Below are 19,001 nucleotides of genomic sequence, written 5' to 3' on the forward strand. Positions count from 1 at the left end.
GAGGGCCACAACATACTCTCCAACATTTCTCCGATGAAAAAAGGGACATCCTGAGGAAAAGTGGGACATTCTGGGATGAAATCAAAAACTGGGACTGTCCCAGGAAAATAGGGACACTTGGAGGGTGTGCCACAAGTTCCCATCCCTGGGTGAAGATAAGGAGCATGAGCACACACTCACAGCTATTACCAGCTTTAGGGCATAGTCTGATTAATAATTATCATATCTCACCTTTAAATACTGAGGAAGAATTCCTAGTCAAGGGAGCTGGATTCACCATACCATTTGTATTTTGAGTCTGCTATTTTCAAATGTTCGCAATATCACCAAATTTTGCATTATGAATACATGGGGGGAGGGGAGAGATCAGAATCTTTAGGGTTTATGTTTCAATAAGCAGAGAGTTAGAGCACTGGAGTCATATCTGTTGATATTTATTTGGTCTAAGTCAAGTTGCTGCATTACTGAAAAGCAACTAGATAGATAATGCACATTCTTACAGCCAAGGATCCCTGCTCTGTTAATGGAACTGCACATCATTTCCAGTGGCTCCAGGTCTATGGGGAAGCCAGCAAGAGGTAATGGCACATATGTGCAAAATTTAATTATTTGGGATAAATTTTGTATTTTACTACTTTAAATTATCAGTCTGCACAGAACAAGTGATAAAAGCCAGTGTTTGAAAAGAAGTATGTACATGCAAAAAATACGGTATACGAGATCGTATATTGTACAGGTGGAAATGGCACAAAGACACCTGTCATTGCCCACCTTCTGCCATGAGCCCTGGCCCACGCGCAGGGGCTTAGGATACACAGCCATCCTTCCCAAGGCTCACTTCTCTGAATGTTGCAGTGCAGATTTTGCACAGTCAAGTAACGTGTACAAAAATGCATATGGTAGGGGACGTGCATAAGAATATATATATTAGTGAAAATAGCATACAAAATGCACTGTATTAGGGGAAATTGCTCTGCAAAAATGTAATTTGACAAAATTACACACAAACATATATTTATTAGGAAAAATCAAACTAAAATGCTGATGAATTTTCATGAGCATTTTTTAAAAAAAATGCAAATTGCTGTACAAATATGAAGATTTGAATTTAAGATAGATAAAATGAGAAACCCTGAGAACTGAAATGGACAGATCCATCCATCCTTTGTTGGGGTTCCCTTTTGCGTGCACACTTACTTAGGTATGCTGCTCCATTAATGCGTAAAACAGCCTATCATTAATTAATGGCTAAGGAGGCCGATGAGGGGGGCAGTGAGCCATACAGGACAAACAGTTATAGTTGTCTTGTATTGCCTTGCCACTGTTTTATTTCCTTAAATATATATATATATATCTAGGACAAGTTGCGGAATTTACCACAAATGGTTTCCAGCACCTCTTGACACTCCCTAATGACAATGAAGGAATTGGATTGTATTTTGCAGATCTCCAGTCCAAGCTATAATCAATAAAAATTGATTTCAACTTGCCATGTCTTCATTACTTTAGCCACAGATGTATTAAGTTCTACAAATAGTTCTGGATATTATCCACCAGCTTAATAAGTTGCTGAAAGTGTCCTGTTCATTTCTTTCCTTATTCATCTTCATCATAACAGTACAAGGAGAATTTTGCCATAGTTCTCTTTCTGTCGCTCTTTCCAGAAATATTGATTCCTGGAAATAAATGGAGGAAGACTTAAAGGAATCAACTTCATTGGGTTTAGTAATGTATATGGGGTTATATGACCAGAGCTGCTGGGTATTTTTTTAATAACTAAAGGCATGCAATGAACAAGAAACCTCGTCATGAAATGGATTAACAGGGCAATCCTATACAGTGGTGCCTCGCAAGATGAAATTGATTCGTTCCGCGAGTTTTTTCCTCTTGCGAATTTTTCGTCTTGTGAAGCACGAAATCCCATAGGGATGCATTGAAATTCAATTAATGCGTTCCTATGGTCAAAAAAAGTCCAAACAAAGCCAAATTTGGTACAACAAGAGTTTATTAAGTGCTCTTTAAAGTCACACATACTGTAAAGTGCATTTCAAAAATTGAAGGAACAATAAATTAAGTTTCTAAACATGACAGAAAAACATTTAAAAATCAACAAAGTGTACAGTACATTTTCTAAGACTCTGGGGGACAACTCGAAGAAGGTTCCTCTTCCACTCTTTGCTTCTTGCTGAAGAACCCCCTCCTCAACTGTTCCCCCAGCCACCCACCACACAGAAATTCAAATCCAGATTTTTTAAAAAAAAAACAGCAGAGTGGCCCAATGGTCACAGAAAATCATAAAAACACACAAGCTTCCAGATTCTTGCAAACCCCTCCCCAACACCAAGTCCTTGAATTCCAAACACCCCAACCCAAAATCCAACCCCCCCAAAAAAAGTTTTAAAAGTTTAAAAGAAGTTTTGGAAAAGCTTCAAAAATCACCAAAAACCTCAAAAAAGGCTACCACACCGCATTCTATGAGTTGCTCCTCAAAGTCAAGTCGCAACTGTATTAACGGTGTTAAGAAAAAGGAAACAAACTTGCAAGACGTTTTCATTTTTCGTCTTGCGAAGCAAGCCCATAGGGAAAATCGTCTTGCGAAGCAGCGCAAAAAACAAAAAACCCTTTCGTCTAGCGAGTTTTCCGTCTTGCGAGGCATTCGTCTTGCGGGGCACCACTGTACATACTCAGAAGTGGGTCCCATTTAGCCCCGTGGGGCTTCCTCCCAGGGGAGTGTCCCTGGCCTTGGGCACACTGCCAATCCCCAGTGATATGATCTCCCCTTGACCCATGTCAAGGCCTCCTTCTCAGGCAGGAGGTCTCCTCAGGGCAATGCCCTATTGCCAGCATTTGCTTGTTTACTTTAGTTTATTACAGAATATATTTCTATCCTGCCTTTCCAGACCCTCAAAGTATCTATCAAAAGAAAGAATAAGATCATAAAATAATTAAGAACAGAACAGAACAAACAAGCAAAGCCCAGAGCAAAATAATAAAAATACAAAATACAAAACAGCAATGAGAGGTATTACAAATCAATTTTCAAGTAATCCAAATGCCTCAGGAAAACAAGTAGATTTCCACTGATCACTGAGAGGGTATGAAACCAGGGGCACATCTCTTCAGAGGGCATTTTATATATCTGAAAAGTGAGAAAACACCTGGTTCGGAGCTTTTGTTCACAAAATCCAGCTGGGAATGCCAGCAGTCACCAGTTTTGGGATACTGTATTATTTATTTTCTATCTATTCACCTCACCCTTCCATCCATTTGGGTTTCCAAGACAGCTCACAAAAAAATCAAACAATAACATAAATTAGGGAGACGAATGTGCCATGAGTCCTGGAGGCAGGAGCAGAGGAAGGGGGCGGTGGGGGTGGTCCGCCCTGGGTGTCATCACTGGGGGGGGGCTTGACATTTGGCGCGCTGCCCACCCGCGACTCCCAAGCCTACCCCGAGCCGTCGGGGGAAGGGGCAGAGCTGCGCCGCCTTGCCGCTGGCCTTCCCCACTTCCCCCTTCGTTTTGACAGCTCGAGGGAGGCTTGGGAGTCGCAGGTGGGCGGTGTGCCATTGCCCCCCACTCCTGGGCTGCTTCCGAGGGGGAAGCCCCCTCCAAGCTGTCAAAAGGAGGAGGGAAGAGAGGAAGGCTACTGGCAAAGTGGCGTGGCTCCCTCCCCTCCCCCCAGGAAGCAGCCCATCATGGGCAGCTTGTTCTGCCCCCACGGGACACTTGCCCCGCCCCCAGTGCCCCACCCCCCCAGGTGCACAGCATGTGCGCCGCTCCAGGTGCCAGAGCAGCTAGCTCCGCCTCTGCCTGGAGGATCAGCTCCCTGCCTTGCAGGCCCGGACTGACTCCAGCTACAAAAAGCTGAAGTGGCTGAATAGGGGAGGATCTTCGCGGGATGCTATTGCTGTTTTTATTTATTTGATTATATACTTGTATTCTGCTTTTCCAGCAACAATGTTGAGCTCAAAGAGGCTCATAGACATAACAGGGAAATTTAAAAATTAGGAAACATGACAATCACTATGATCATATAAAAAGCACAACAGCACATAAATAAGGGGGAAAAAACAAGTCATCAAATTAATACATATTCAAACTTGTAGTGATTTAAAATACAAAAAATAGCTGCCGATAACCAGCCTCATAGCAGCTGACAGTCTTCCACACATGCCCATCAAATGAGGCTCAAACGCACTTTAAATTAAATCTGTCTAGCACACCTGTTTCCAAATCCAGTAATGGACAGGATGGTGCGCAGAAGGCAGAGAAGTGCCCTCAGCAATGCCCAGTGTGGAAGGAATTTGAGAAAGTGGCCCTATTTCCATTTGCAAAGTACAGTGGTACCTCGGGTTACATACACTTTAGGTTACAGACTCCACTAACCCAGAAATAGTAACTCGGGTTAAGAACTTTGCTTCAGGATGAGAACAGAAAGCATGCGACGACGGCACAGCGGCAGCGGGATGCCCCATTAGCTAAAGTGGTGCTTCAGGTTTAGAACAGTTTCAGGTTAAGAACAGACCTCCAGAACAAATTAAGTACTTAACCCGAGGTACCACTGTATTGGGGAATATGAAAGTGTCAAACCACCTATGCCACGTCATGGATCCATTGTAACCCAACCTCTTCACATTCCAGTGCATTGTGGTTGCCTTCAGGCTATCGCTACTTTGTGGGAGGGAATCAAGCACATACTGGAAATGTAAGTTTGCACAATTAAAGGTGATTTAGATTAACTACCAAGGCCGAGTGACAGAAAGGAAACAGGCCGTCTCAAGGAATAGTTTGATTAAAAACAATCAATAATATTCAGAAGGGTCCAAGCAGGCAGGCAGGGGGCACTGGCAATCTGGGGCTATATAAATGGGAAAGACTGAGCTGCCCAAAGGCACACCAGGCCTCGCTCACGCGTTATGCAGCTGGGAGACAGATTGAATTATCAGGACATGCTTGGGCTTTCAAAGCAAATGCAATAACACTGGCAAGCGTTGCAATCCACAGCTCACTGACCCCTGACTAGAGAGAGGTTTGCATGATCCCTTCAAGCGTATAGTAATCATCTGCCCCTGATTCTGTGGGATGGGCAAGTCACCAAAGGCTGCCTAGAAAAAGGAACAGTGTGACGACTCTGGGCATGTACATGCAGTTTTTGTTTCTAAACACAGGCCACCCTCTCGTAACCTGTGGACATTGCGTTGTTGGCTAACAGGGAAGGAGACTTCAGGCTCCCCATCCCATGATAAAGGAGTGACGCACAAACCTTCACTCTAAGGCCTCTCCACCTTCTTTAATGCATTGAGTTCAGTCTGGTTTCCCCAACACCTCGGATATCTGAGCTCTGCCTTTAGAAGTGAAGAATCAAAAGTCCTGATTTGGAAATCTGTGGTCTGGGCAGCTGCTGTACAATCAATGGCTAGTCTACTTAGCTAGTTGCCCCACACAGGAGGCGGGTGGTGCTGTGATCTAAACCACAGAGCCTAGGGCTTGCCAATCAGAAGGTCGGCGGTTCGAATCCCCACGACGGGGTGAACTCCCATTGCTCGGTCCCTGCTCCTGCCAACCTAGCAGTTCGAAAGCACGTCAAAGTGCAAGTAGATAAATAGGTACCGCTCCGGTGGGAAGGTAAACAGCATTTCCGTGTGCTGCTCTGGTTTCACCAGAAGCGGCTTAGTCATGCTGGCCACATGACCCGGAAGCTGTCTGCAGACAAACGCCGGCTACCTCAGCGAGTAAAGTGAGATGAGCGCCGCAACCCCAGAGTCATTTGCGACTGGACTTAATTGCCAGGGGTCCTTTACCTATTTTTACAGTAACACACCAGAACCAAAATAGCTTTAGAAAACAAACCAAGTGGTCCTTAAATTCCTATCTCACAAGTAACAGGTGTGAGAGAGCAGAGGGAGGGAACTTTCACTGGTTGGTGATGAAGTTTTAGCAGAGTTTAAAAACAATTAATTGTACCTAAATGCTGCTTTTATCACTGCAGCCAAGTGACCGCCAAAGCCGCCCTGACCTGCCATGTTCCATAATGCTAAGAAAGGTAGCGATTCTGCGTACAAAGACTATGCAAAGCGATGACTCAGATGCACACTGAGACTTACGATGTATACATAAAATTCAGCCTTCCCTTTTTGCAAAAAAGCAAGTGCAGCTCTGCAATGACTATCAATTGTGCATCTGCTGCATCGCTGAGGCAGATGGCGCATGGATGGTGCTCCCTTCCTAAGGGTTACAATTGACACCAGCCATTGAAATGGGAATTGTGTCACCTAAAAATATCAGCTGAGGGGGAGGAATCAGCTGTCCTATCATCTTCCTCCTTTTTGAAAGGCAGACACCATTGCCTTGCCAATAATGATCTCACTATTTCACATCCCATCTGAACCCCAACCTGCTGTCATAAACTGCAGGAGAAATGCTAATTGACTGAAAGAAGGAAGGACTCAAGGGCTGGGCTTTGTCATATTATTTCCAAAGATGATGTAATGTTGCATTAATAGGAATAATCACTGCCACCAATCCTCAAATAAAGCGAACTCTTCATTAATAAACGCACACTGCCAGTGGTTCTGCACATTAAAACAGAGAGGGTGGTGAATAGCTGCCCTGGGTGCCCATGGCAACGTATTCCATATAGGAGCCACTAAGATGTCCTTGATGAGCCCCTTCCTTTAGAGCTAATGGCACAAAGGTAATGGTCCAAAGCATTGTTTTTAGTCAGCCTGTGATTAATTAGAAAATGCATTGGGCTTTGACCATTAAGGCTTCATTTGTTCATGTTAATCAAAATCAGGGAAGGATATTCAAGCTCAATTATTCCAAGGCTGTGTCCTTGTTCCTGCTTCAATATATTAGCTACAACACACATTTCAAACAGGTACTAGTCCAAACATATGTTCTACAACAGTTTCTCATTATCTTTTCACAAATTATGAGGAGCAAAATCCAAGGAGCTGCAGGAATAATACAGCTTGGTGGGTTAAAAAAATAGTTTATATCATTTTTAAAGAAATATCTCTGGGTAGGCAATTTCTAGTAATAATTTCCCCCAGGTGGGGCTTTCTAGTGAGAAATGTTATAGACAATAAAAGGTAGCGAATCCATTTTAAAAGGAAAATATGGAAAAACACCCAATGCTTTTCTTTTTATTGAACAATTCAATATACTTCATAGGAACACAGAAAGCTTCCTGGTACCAAGTCTGTCTAGTGGTTCATTTAGCTAGACTAGAAATGGGTCTGGGGTCCTAGGAAGAGGTTTTTCTCACCATCTTCTACTTGACTATTTAATTGGAGATGCCAGAGACTGGACCTGGAACCTCCTGCATGAAAAACATCTGCTCTGCCACTGACCTTCCATCCCACCTGCAAAGGTGTGCCCCTCTTTTCCCCCTGCAGGAGTTGGTCTAAGTCAAAGATGGGGAATTTGTACCTTCCAGGTGCCACTGAACTCCATCTCCCAACAGCCCCCACCAGCATAGCCAATGTCAAGGTGATGATGGGGGTTGTAGTCCCACAACACCGGAAGGCCCCTCGATTAGAGGGTGTGCAGCCATGGGGTGCTGACTCACAGAGAGCAATGACACCTCTGGATCAGCCTGGCCGACCTGCTGTGAGGCCAGGCAAAAACAAAAAGGCCACAGAGCAGGACCTTTTCCTTCCCCAGCAATCGCAGATGTAGCTCCTCAGGGACCCTGGGACAGAGAATACTCTCTCCCAGACCAGATTTGGATATAGCTCTCCGCCTCAGTACTGTTGGCACTTTTAGGCAAGAGCCATCTCCAGCCACCCCCAGAGACATCAAGGCTTGAACTATTCAAACCTGGGACCTGTTGGGTGTGAAGCACGTGCTCCGACACTGAGCCCTTCCCCAGATAGCAGCATGAAAATCCATCCAAAGACTTGGGATCATGAGAGGTGAATTTTAAAAAGAGGCCACAGATCTATTACTCATATACAAAGCCAAGGGCAACTGTTGAAGACGTGAGCAGATCACCCCAAACAGCAGGATTTTAACTCACTGGGCCATCAGTGAACACCTTTATAATCTGAACAACTTTCATCCAATAAATACCAATTAAAAGGCACGTTAACCTCTGGCAGTCTAGAGGTCAGGTCTCTTGGATCTCATTCTGCCAGAATGCTGCAATGCTGTCACAACCAAGCCCAACTGACCTAACGTACAGTGCCATTCAATACCCTTTGATCAATACACGCTTTTTTATTTGAAAAGCCTTCAAAAGGGCTTTATGTGGGCAGATGAAATGAAGCTAAGGAACCAGGCTTCCAATTGCGAGCCATTCCCATCAGCGTTTTGTATTCTAACCACATGAGAAATTCAATAGCCTGCAATGAAGCTGCAAATACAAGAGCAGCCTAAACACACCATTCAGGTGTCAACCAGCTGATGATATAAGAGAGCAGCTTGCGTTATTGTAGCTGGTCTGATTTCCCATCGCCAAGACTGAAGTGATGCTGCTTATCTCCTGTAATCTGAGCAATATATTATGGCTCTCAAGTGGGGCGCCAACGCTGGACTGCGCATGCTTTCGACTATGAAGTCTGCATAACTAGAGTAAACTACTGGACTATGAAATGTGCCCATCCTATTTGTCTGACATTTCCAGGATTCAGAACATGACAGCACATTGTCTCCTTTTCAGTTCCATGCCATCTATATTGCAGCAGCAGGAGAAAGAAAAACCTTTACGCATCTGTCTGGCCACCCACAGTATACATCTAAAACACTATTATGACACTTGGGCAGTCACAGCTTCCCTCAGAGTGTCCCGGGCACTAAAGTTTGTTTAAGTCTGCTGAGAGTTGTTAAGAGACACCTGCTCCCCTCACACTTGTGGGTGCAAATGAGCTCTTAGTGTACATATACATTGACTTCCTTTCTGCCATATGGTTTGCTTATTACTTAACTTCCATGTCCCAAAAAATTATAATGACGGTGTCCAGTAAAACTACCATGCATAGTAGTGTCACCAGTGGCAGAGGAAGGGGGATGCGGGCCAGCCTCCCTGGAGCATGCAAGCGCCACCCATGGGAGAAAGCGCCTTTCTCTTGCTCAGCTCTTCCTTATCCACATTCCCAGCATTCCTTCCCTTTAGCCAAGAAAAACAGCCTGGGGGGCAGGGCTATGGAGATAAGGGGGAGGGGCGTCCCAAAGGGAGCTGGATTAGCACTCATTTAAATGTGCATCTCTGCTTTCTCCCATATAAGTGAATGGTTGCTGTTTGTTCCTGTGGAGGAAAGAGAGGGGCACTGGGGCACCACCCAGACCCTGGGGGATGCCACTCTCACCAGCAAGAATTTACCCAGCAAGGGAGGATGGCAGTGGTCCTTGCAATATTAGGGCACATTGAATTTTTCAGCTTTCCAATTCCCAGAATGAGGGTGCTAAAAAGTTGTAACATGACTTGGGAATTCAAAATATATTTGGGTTAAATCAATATAATTTAGTTTGGCTTGGTAAGTAAAATGTGTGTAAAATTGCATAGAAATCATTACAAATGATTGCCAAGTGTTTCCAGTTGTTTGTTTGTATTACACTGGTGGAGGAAGGGGGTGTGGTCACCCCAGGCGTCATCCCTGAGGGAGGGTTACATCGCTGCACTGCCCCCCTGGGATGCTCACCCCGCCCAGCAGGCGGCTCACCCCGCAACCAGGGGCACAGCATGTGTGCCGCACTGGGTGGCGGAGCAGCTATCTCCACCTCTGTTGTATTATGTGACATTTTCAGAAAGTAAAATTACAATTTTGGGGTTTTCCAAAGGCAGTTTATGTGCTTCTTCATCAAACGTAGACTTACCAAACTAAATGCTGCCAGTCACAAAAATAATAGCAGACAGGAATTCCTCACACCCAAAAACAAAAATTTTAAGATCCCCTCACTGTAGAAATTTGCAAAAATTAAGTTTCATTCCCTAAAATGACACGCCCTGTTACAATATGCAAGGCGACTGTAGGTTGTCTATGTGTTGGCTTGCCTTTGAAAAGGGTCTAGAAGCAACCTGGTCAAGACTGGCCACCACACTCTGCCTTGTCAGCTGCACCATCTTCCACTCTATTTCTGGGCTGGTTTTAACCTTTGAAACCCCAGACACCTTGGAGGCTGCTTATCTGAAGGCTCACTCCCTTCCGCCTGTGCTGGTTCTGGACGCAAAGGTGTTTCTCCCAGCGCCACCCCCAAGTGAGACTTCATGGGCAGCTACTAGAGAAGACTGACTAGCACCTAGGCTGTGTCCCCCTAAGTCCAGCAAAACTTTTAGTTTATTCACCCTGCCTTTTTATGGGACCTTTCAAGGACTTAAAAAGATTTGAAGCTCTGCTTGGTTTTATTTTGAAATGTTAAGACGTGAGTCTGATGTTACTGATCTTTCCTTGCTGCAATAGGTTTCATTGCAATTGCATTTTTAATTGCTCATATTGCATTTCAATCATTTCTCTGTATGCCACCCAGAAAATGCTAGTTATGCGGTGGTACAGAAACACAGTTCACAAAATGAATACAGCCTTCCCTCCGCAAGAACACCACAATGATGAGCATTTTGCTAGTTGCTAAGTAATGTCTCCCATGACATGAATTGCCCATTTTGTTATTAAAAGCCATCTTCCTAGACCTTTCCCTTGGGCCAGGAATATAATATCCGTATCGCAGGAGTCTGGGAGTATAAAGAGATTCTATTAGTGAATCTCACTGCTAAATGAATTATGGAAACATTGTAAAGAGAAAACTATTTAGAGAAGTGTTGGAATGAGATGGGAACTAGGAAGATAAATTGACAATTTTGCTCAGTTTTTACAGCGCATTGGAAAGGAGTCAGGGGCAAAAGGAATAGAGTTAGGCAGGATTTCCTCTTCGCTGAAATGTGCATGCCTTTCATAATGCTCATGTAATTATCAGTAGTAAGTGCTCATCCCAGCTAAACACGTTTCCAAAGAAGAAAGTCATACGGAGTTCAATGGGATTTGCTTCCTAGTAAATATGATTTGTATTGGAGGCCTTAGGGTCAGTCCACAAATGCATATTCATCACTTGGTGACTAGCTAAGCTACCAAGGGTCAAATACCACTTTCACAATATGGTCACATTGAGTACAAAAGGCAACAATTCCAAATATAGTGGTACCTCAGGTTACAGACGCTTCAGGTTACATACGCTTCAGGTTACAGACTCCACTAACCCAGAAATAGTACCTCGGGTTAAGAACTTTGCTTCAGGATGAGAACAGAAATCGTGCTCCGGTGGCGCGGTGGCAGCGGGAGGCCCAATTATCTAAAGTGGTACCTCAGGTTAAGAACAGTTTCAGGTTAAGAACAGACCTCCAGAACGAATTAAGTACATAACCAGAGGTACCACTGTATGTGTTAATTAACTGACCAACTGCTTAGAGGTTTCGTTATCATCCAGTGGTATACAAATTTTGTATGTATGTATGTGGAAGGAAGGGACATGGGTGGCGCTGTGGGTTAAACCACAGAGCCTAGGACTTGCTGATCAGAAGGTCGGCGGTTCGAATCCCCGCAACGGGGTGAGCTCCCGTTGCTCGGTCCCTGCTCTGCCAACCTAGCAGTTCGAAAGCACGTCAAAGTGCAAGTAGATAACTAGGTACCGCTCAGGTGGGAAAGTAAACGTCATTTCCGTGCACTGCTCTGGTTCGCCAGAAGCGGCTTAGTCATGCTGGCCACATGACCTGGAAGCTGTACGCCGGCTCCCTCGGCCAATAAAGCGAGATGAGCGCCGCAACCCCAGAGTCAGTCACGACTGGACCTAATGGTCAGGGGTCCCTTTACCTTTACCTGATGTGGGAGGGAGGGAGGGAGGGAGGGATCAGGCTAGACTAGAGGACCCATCCAGTCCAGCCTCCTGTTCTCTCAGGGGCCAACCAGATGCCTGTGGAAACCCAGGGAGCAGGAAAACACCAGAATCTCTGTTCTACCTTTGACTGTTTCTTGGAAATGGCTCCCTTCCTCACTAGAGGAGTTAATGCAATAATCTCAAGCCATTATCACCAATCTGCTACTGTAGAAAAATTATGGTATGGCTACTTATTTTATTTTGTAAAATTTATATACCTGTAAAAAGAACACACATCCTCAAACCAGTTTACAAAGAGATAAAATAATTAATAGAGAAAAATTCACAACCATACTTTAAAACCTACAAAAATTAAAATACTAAGACTTCCGCTTTCTAAGCATTTGGGCAGACTTGTCTATTAAGAATGTTTTCAGCAGGGGCCAAAAAGAGTCCAGTCAAGGTGCCTGTTGAAGCTCTAATGGTCACTGACTGTGTCTTTGCTTCTCTTTGCCACTTAGCTCCCACCTCCATAGCTTTCTCACTTATATGCCTGCCAGATAAGATTTCCCTTCATGCCTGGGACAAAGTGGGCTTGAGTCTAGGGAAGCCTCTACCATAATAGATGTGCTGGTGTTTAAGGTGCCACCACACCCTCCTCCTCTTGGTTTGGGCTTTTCCATGGAGTCACTGGAGTCCAATGAGCTTAAAATAGCTTGAATGCTGGTTCTGCAGTGGAGCTTGGCTGTGGATCAGCCAGCTCAAGAAGAGAAGGAACTGAGAATGACTTAACACTTCTACACTCATTTCAATTCATATTCCTTGAAGGACAGGCTCACGTCAACAGCACGATCTCTACTACTGCTACTACTAAAGGTGCAACCAGTAAAACTATGCTATACTACACCGACCACTGAAGACGAAAGCGGCGGGTCAGTAAACGGCACACTCATTTGCCTAAGCTATGCACAAAGGCATCCCACATTGTCTGGGTAGTCTTTCAAGGGCACAACTTAGCTATCCAATTAGTTCAACATATACAATAAACAATAATTGGGGAAGTGATTGTGGGAGACGGGCAAAAGACAGACCAGCCCCTCCAGGCGGGGGTTTTATGGCAGGTGTATTTATTGGCATTAAGGGTGGTCTATACCATCCTGCTTTAGTCTGTTTAGTTAGTTTGCTTCTACAGCATTACTGTTCGGAGGGGCTAAAGTGCAATAAAATGGGACAGAAATAAACTAGAACACTTGTGGTATAATAAGTTATGGGGGGTTCGGCAGAAAGTTAGGGATCCTCATTGACTGAAAAGGAAGCAGTGTGACTGTCCCCAAACCTTCGCAGGCACAAGCAGTGATGGAAGTCGGGTCACCTGTGATTGCCCCCAAAGCATCATGAATACCAGTCACCTTGAACGTGCAACAGGAAGGCCATTTGGAGAGGCCCACAGATGTCTTACTTGTACAGCAACTACATCCATCCCAGCTCCCTTGTCCCCCCATCTCTGAGACTGAGGCCCAAGCCCCTGCTCCTCCAAGCATCATCTGAAGTGCATTGCAAACCATTCTTGCCATTACTGGGTTTTGCCCTGGCAGAGAGGGCTCCTTCTGCAGATTTAAACAGGCCAAGCCCAGAAGGCAACCATTTAAAGAACCATGGAAAACACTGAGAAAGAAACACATTGCTGGCTGCTTGCTATGACAGCTGCGGATAAATATAAAGACAAACCATCAGTAAATTTAATAGAGTATTTAGTAATGGACATAAAAGTTATTCTTCTCCGCTTGACCTTTGCTAACCACTCAAAGTGCCAGGAGGCCATTAGTCTACGGCTGCAAATGCCAAGTTCCAGGAGACCATTTCTAGCACCATCAGAAAGCAGAGATCAATATGTATATACTGCCATTTGCAACCCTCTCCATCCCCTGCAAAGGGAGGGGTGGGAAGGAGGATTAATTCAACGCTTGGAAAAGCTCAGGGCTGAAATGATTCCAGATGGCAAAAAAAGAGTGAAAGATGCAAAAGAAATGTATAATCTGGGGAATTCAAGCCCATGGGCTTTGTTTTAATAAAAGCAAATGAACAGAAAGTCACACCCTTCCAGGATTCAGCCTCCTTGGCAGAACTTTGAAGAGTGGGTCAGTAGGTCCACGTGTTGTGGGCAGTGCCTGAAACCCGCACCCTCCCCCTCCCCTCCCCCGAGATAGGCAGGTCTTGCATGGTCATTAGGTGCTCCATGCAGCCCCCGAGACGGCATCCTCTGGTTGCTAACACCATCATCTGCGAAAGGCACTCTGAATTGTCATTGGGGACACATAGGGAGGCAGGCAAGGGCACAGGTCCACGGGGCTCACTTCCTGAATGATGCAGAGATTCAGGAGCTGCTCTAAGAAACACAAACAACTGCATGCTAACTTGTTGTGACATGCAGGCTGTTATCATGATCATTACAGTTTATCTTCATTTGATGGCAGTTCCCCCCCCCCCTGCTCTAACCTACCAAGAGCACCTTAACCAGAAGACAACAGGAGACAATTTTTAAAAAAAACAACAACAACAGGGCCACAAAAAGATGATATCTGTAAATTTGAAGTTTTCTCTAAATTGTGACCATTACAGTTGAGTGGGGTGGCCATAGAAAAAAAGAAAGAAACACCTTCCTTGTCCATTTTGTTAAAAAAGCACAACAGCCAGCCCTCCCCACCACTACCACCAGCAGCAGCAGCAGCACAATACCAATATAATCCATCAATTCCTTGACGTGATCTTCACCCTCGATCCACCCAGGCCACCTCAAGCTCAACATCCCCTTAAACCACTCACCATCAACAAGCTGAGAGCAGATTCCGGAGCTCGCTGCGTAGCCATCGCCCTGTCGCCTTGCATATAAATCCTCCCCTGGATTCGGTCGGCTCTTGGCCCTCTGTCAAGGGCAAAGCATCCACCAGCCCCTCCTGCAGCCTGGAAACATCCAAAATCAAGCTCAGGGAGAAAATGCTCTGGTTTGAGTTCTTTTACCCAAAAAACAAAATCTGCAGGGTTGAAACAAGCTTCAGCTAGGCCAAACTTTACACTCAAGGGAGAGAGAGAGAAGAGGAGATGCAGTCAGGAATCTGGCTAGAGAGACGAAAGATCAGATTGGAATCTGCAGGATGGTTAAAAAGGAGGTGCAACAGCAACAGCAACATGACAATCCTCCTAACACAAACCTTACGGCAACAAGTTAAAAATACAGGAATGCTGCAAAGCCCCCCCCCCCCACCTCTGCATGAGGAATAATATCAATTGCTTTTAACTGTCAAGAGAATAATCTGCACTGTGGTTCAAGCTTCTACAGCCCAGATTTTGTATTATTCTAGTCTTCCACACACACCCTCACAATACTGCAGAAACAATGCAAAAAGATAATAATCACAACATACCGCTTGCAAAACAAATGGTCTTCTCTCTTCCTCAAAGCAGTGTGCTTCCCTAGTTAGAAAGCAGCCGTCTGCATAATCCAGACATGAGGAATGACTGAGCAAAAGCAAGGCGAGCCAGCACTCTAGAGCAACAATTACCTTTATTATATTTGAATGGCAACTAGGATATGCGATGACCCTTTTCACCTTACTGAAAGGGGGGGCTATTTCTCCTTGTCTCCAAATGGACTCAGCTCCCCGTGGAGCTAACACACTTACAAGAAACATGTAATTACACAGCCTGCCCTGTTAGCGTTCTGATCACGCCGGCTTCCCTGCATGCCTGCTGCAGATAGGCTTCCTGTTCTCCTCCGACTCCTCTGCTTCCATAGAGGGGTCTGGTGAGGGGTCTGGTCCCCTGCGATGCTCAGGTGGTCGTCAAAAGGCTAGAGATTCTGGGGGCAGGAGACCATTAAGGGACAACGATTAATTAGCCCAGATAATGAGCTCCTTGTTTAAAGAATAGATGTAAAAGGGAGAGCAGCACGGGAATCTAAATAAAGCTCCTTGCTTTCGAAAGCCACTCCACTGGTTTTCATTTCAATTATTTATCTAAAGATCCCTTGGGCCAAGTGGATTATCTCAGGGAAATTCTCGTGAGAGGCATCTGCTTGTACATGTCTGTGGCAAAACCCACACATCCTCATTAGCTTCTCTACATGTAGAAAGAATCAGGTGAGCATCAGCTTTATGCTGTCAGATCATTGGTCCATCTCGCCTGCCACCATCTCCCGCTGGGAACTTCTGCACACAAAACATGTGTCCTGTCACAAAGCCATGGGGTCGAAGCAGACTCAACATTTGGCGAGGGAGAAGCAGGTAAGACTGGTGGGGAGCAGTTGGCCCTGCTTCTTACCATTACACATCTGCAGTGTGTGTCCGCACATACGTATGACAGCTGGGCTCCATGCAATTGCCACCTGCTTTTTGGAGTCCTATCATTGCCACACATGTGCTTCTACATGTAAATCCATGTTGCAGCCCAGGTGAAGCAGTCATTCGTTCTGCACATGGAGAAAAGGTCTGAGAACTGGGGAAAGGACTACAGTATAGTTCTTCCTACATTCAGATGATGTGTGGAAGTTGGATCAAGATGTGTGATGCTGTTGCCACTGTCCATGTGTTCATTCCATATGGAATCATATGAATGGGGCTAGATTTGTGTCTCTCTCTTCCACACCCACCAGGGCACACAAACCAACACAAGCCACACATTCACTTCCTCCAGAGGCAGATTTAGGGCAGAGCAACCAGACCTGCCACATTGGATGTGCCATAGGGCGCCACAACTATGACATAGTGAATTCAGCAGAACAGAAAGCAATATGCAGGGGGTGCCAAATTTTGGGCTTGGACAGGGCATCACTGAAATTTGAAAGACCAAAGTCTGTCCCTGCTTCCCCTGTAAGAGTAAGCCGACAATCCAATACACCAGTGGTTTTCAACCAGTGTGCTGTGACACCCAGGGGTGCCTAGAATGATGGTTGGGGGGCCGTGGGCAACACTGGCCTCTGTCCCTCTTTCCTTTCTTCCCTCCTCTGATGCCCTCTCGCATCTCTGCCCCCCAAAGGCTTGCACAGCTGTTTGTTGGTGCAGCCCTGGCTACAAGTTACCCAGGTGAATTGTGTCTCTGGGGCTGGCCAGGGGGTGCTGGTTGCCAGGAGCTGAAGCGGCCTCGGAGTAGGCAAACAAGTGGGCAAGGGAGCCCAGGCCACCAGTCCGCCAGTCCTTGCTGTTGGGAATGGACAGACAAGTCCCAGTTCCCTGTGGGGCAGGGTGAGGAGGCACCTATTTTGGGGGGGGCAGCTTAGAGACCAGGGGCAGCAGCAGCGGCTGCCTGGAGGACTCCCAAGGAGAGGGGAGAGGAGAGGAGGCTGAGGGAACACTCCACAAGGGAGGGTGTTCAAAAAAGGGTGAGACGTTGCCAGCTCTGCAGGCAAGAGGTGACATAACTGGGGTGACGCAGAAAGAATGCATTTGGTCAGGGGAGGCACGGACTCAAAAAGGTTGAAAACCTCTGCAATACACCCTCATTTAGAATTAAAGTTTGGACAAAGCCCTGGTCAACCTCTGGTCCAGGTGGTTGACATAATAACTCCAAGGCATCTTCTCTCTCCTGATGGAGCCATGTCGGTGCCTTGTTCCCTGGAAATGACCTCTCAGTGGCCTGTTGTGACCAATTTTTCTAAGCACATTGTGAATAAATTCACTTGCATTCATCCCAGTTTGGATGGTCTTAACTGTGGGCAAGTACTTGTCCTTGTATACTTTTCGATTTTTACAGCCCAAGAATGTGGACAAGATCCTTGGAGCCAATTACCTCCAAGCTCAGCCCTTGCTCTTCCAGGATTAACAATGAAATCAGCCCTGGAGACCAGCTGTTGAAACATTTTTGTGTTCCTTTAGACGTGTAGCTGTTACACTGCTGTTCCAAAAACCTGTTTCCTGGAAAATTATACTTTGCAATTTAACACTCTGATTTTGCTCTATTTTCCTGTCTATTTTGACTATCTATGGAACAGTGGTTCCTTTAAACAAAAAATAAATGCTTACAATTCTTGTTTGGAAACTGGTCTTTCTTTATTTCAACAGCCATAATTCTGCAAGAGGTGCCTTTCCAAGGTCAACTTGGGCATGGGAAATCACTGCTGTGTCATTTTTATAACAGAGTTTATTGGTCTGTAGGAAAATATTTAAATCCCTATAAATCCAAAACTGAATTGTAACATAAAACTGGCTAAGAAGGGTGTTGGTAAGCTAGTGAGTAGAGAGAGAGGAAAAAAATAGTGTAGAAGGTTTATGGCTAGGCTCTAAACACATCATAGCTGTTAATCACATGGCCATCTCACTGCTAATTAATTGCCACATGATCGCTTACTGACTTAAAGGCTTTTTATAGGGTTAGAACACTGGTAACAGAATAAAGCAGACCAACAATTTCAGAGATTTAATTAACAAGGAGGGAATTTAGTTCCCTTTGTTAGACTGGTCAGAGACAGAATGCGTCTTTCTTTGCTCATCTGGTTTGGGGAAAAACTGGGCTTCCTTAGTACGTAGAATGGAATTTGCCCAGTTCTTGCTGGAAATTCTAAACTTGGTCATAGGGTAGAGGAAATAAAAGACACTTTTCTTCCTCTTAGGTGTCTCTATCAATACAAACAGCAGTACAGGAAGAACTGTGATTATTATTTTTCTCACCACAAAAAATGGGGACTTGCTCAAGACAGGGGTTATCTTTCCCACAATGAAAGGCAATTGCCACCCTGTAAGCGTTAAATTCACATACCAGGAATTTAATGAATGTTAGAAGGATGTTGGATAGAAACTAAGCGGTTTCCAGCTGTAATGCTTTAAGAGATATGAATTTTTTTTACAAATGGGTAAAAGTTTAATGGTAAGGATTTGCTGAATTAACAAATCGAACTGGAATACAAAGAAGGGAAGTATGAGGAGGTCCGAGGAAATAAGTGTATGGAAGATAGGTTATTGAAAATCAATGTGTGTTTTTAACTGTTTTTTATTTTGTATGCTTATTTTTCCTTTTTCTTGTTATATCTTAAAAACTTTTAATAAATATCTTTTTTTAAAAAAAAATCACATACCAGGAAAAATAGTACTAGTTCCAATGACGGTTGCTGTGAGGAGGTCACACTGTTTTAATTGTTTTTATTGCGTATGCACATGCTCTGCACAGAAGGCAGATGGGACAAAAGTGATGTTTTCTGTTTCAT

The 19,001-nt window shown here is 44.9% G+C and overlaps 1 protein-coding gene across 3 annotated transcripts in view; it reads right to left on the bottom strand.

The window, feature by feature from the left end:
- Positions 1-15,508, bottom strand: part of FRMD4A (FERM domain containing 4A) — a 466,163-nt gene extending 450,655 nt beyond the window's left edge. Inside the window, exons 1-2 of one of the 3 annotated variants that reach the window (XM_082240074.1) lie at positions 15,232-15,508; positions 14,633-14,770 (exon numbers count right to left, since the gene is read on the bottom strand). In XM_082240074.1, coding sequence (XP_082096200.1) covers positions 14,633-14,770; positions 15,232-15,498 — 405 coding nt within the window. In that variant the 5' untranslated portion in view covers positions 15,499-15,508. Of the gene's footprint in view, positions 1-14,632; positions 14,771-15,231 lie in introns of those variants that run through there. The other 2 variants (XM_082240073.1, XM_082240077.1) reach the window with 2 other exon arrangements.
- Between the last annotated feature and the right edge of the window lie 3,493 nt (positions 15,509-19,001).

This window comes from Podarcis vaucheri (assembly GCF_965113315.1).
Source record: "Podarcis vaucheri genome assembly, chromosome: 10".
Classification (NCBI taxonomy): Eukaryota; Metazoa; Chordata; class Lepidosauria; order Squamata; family Lacertidae; genus Podarcis; species Podarcis vaucheri.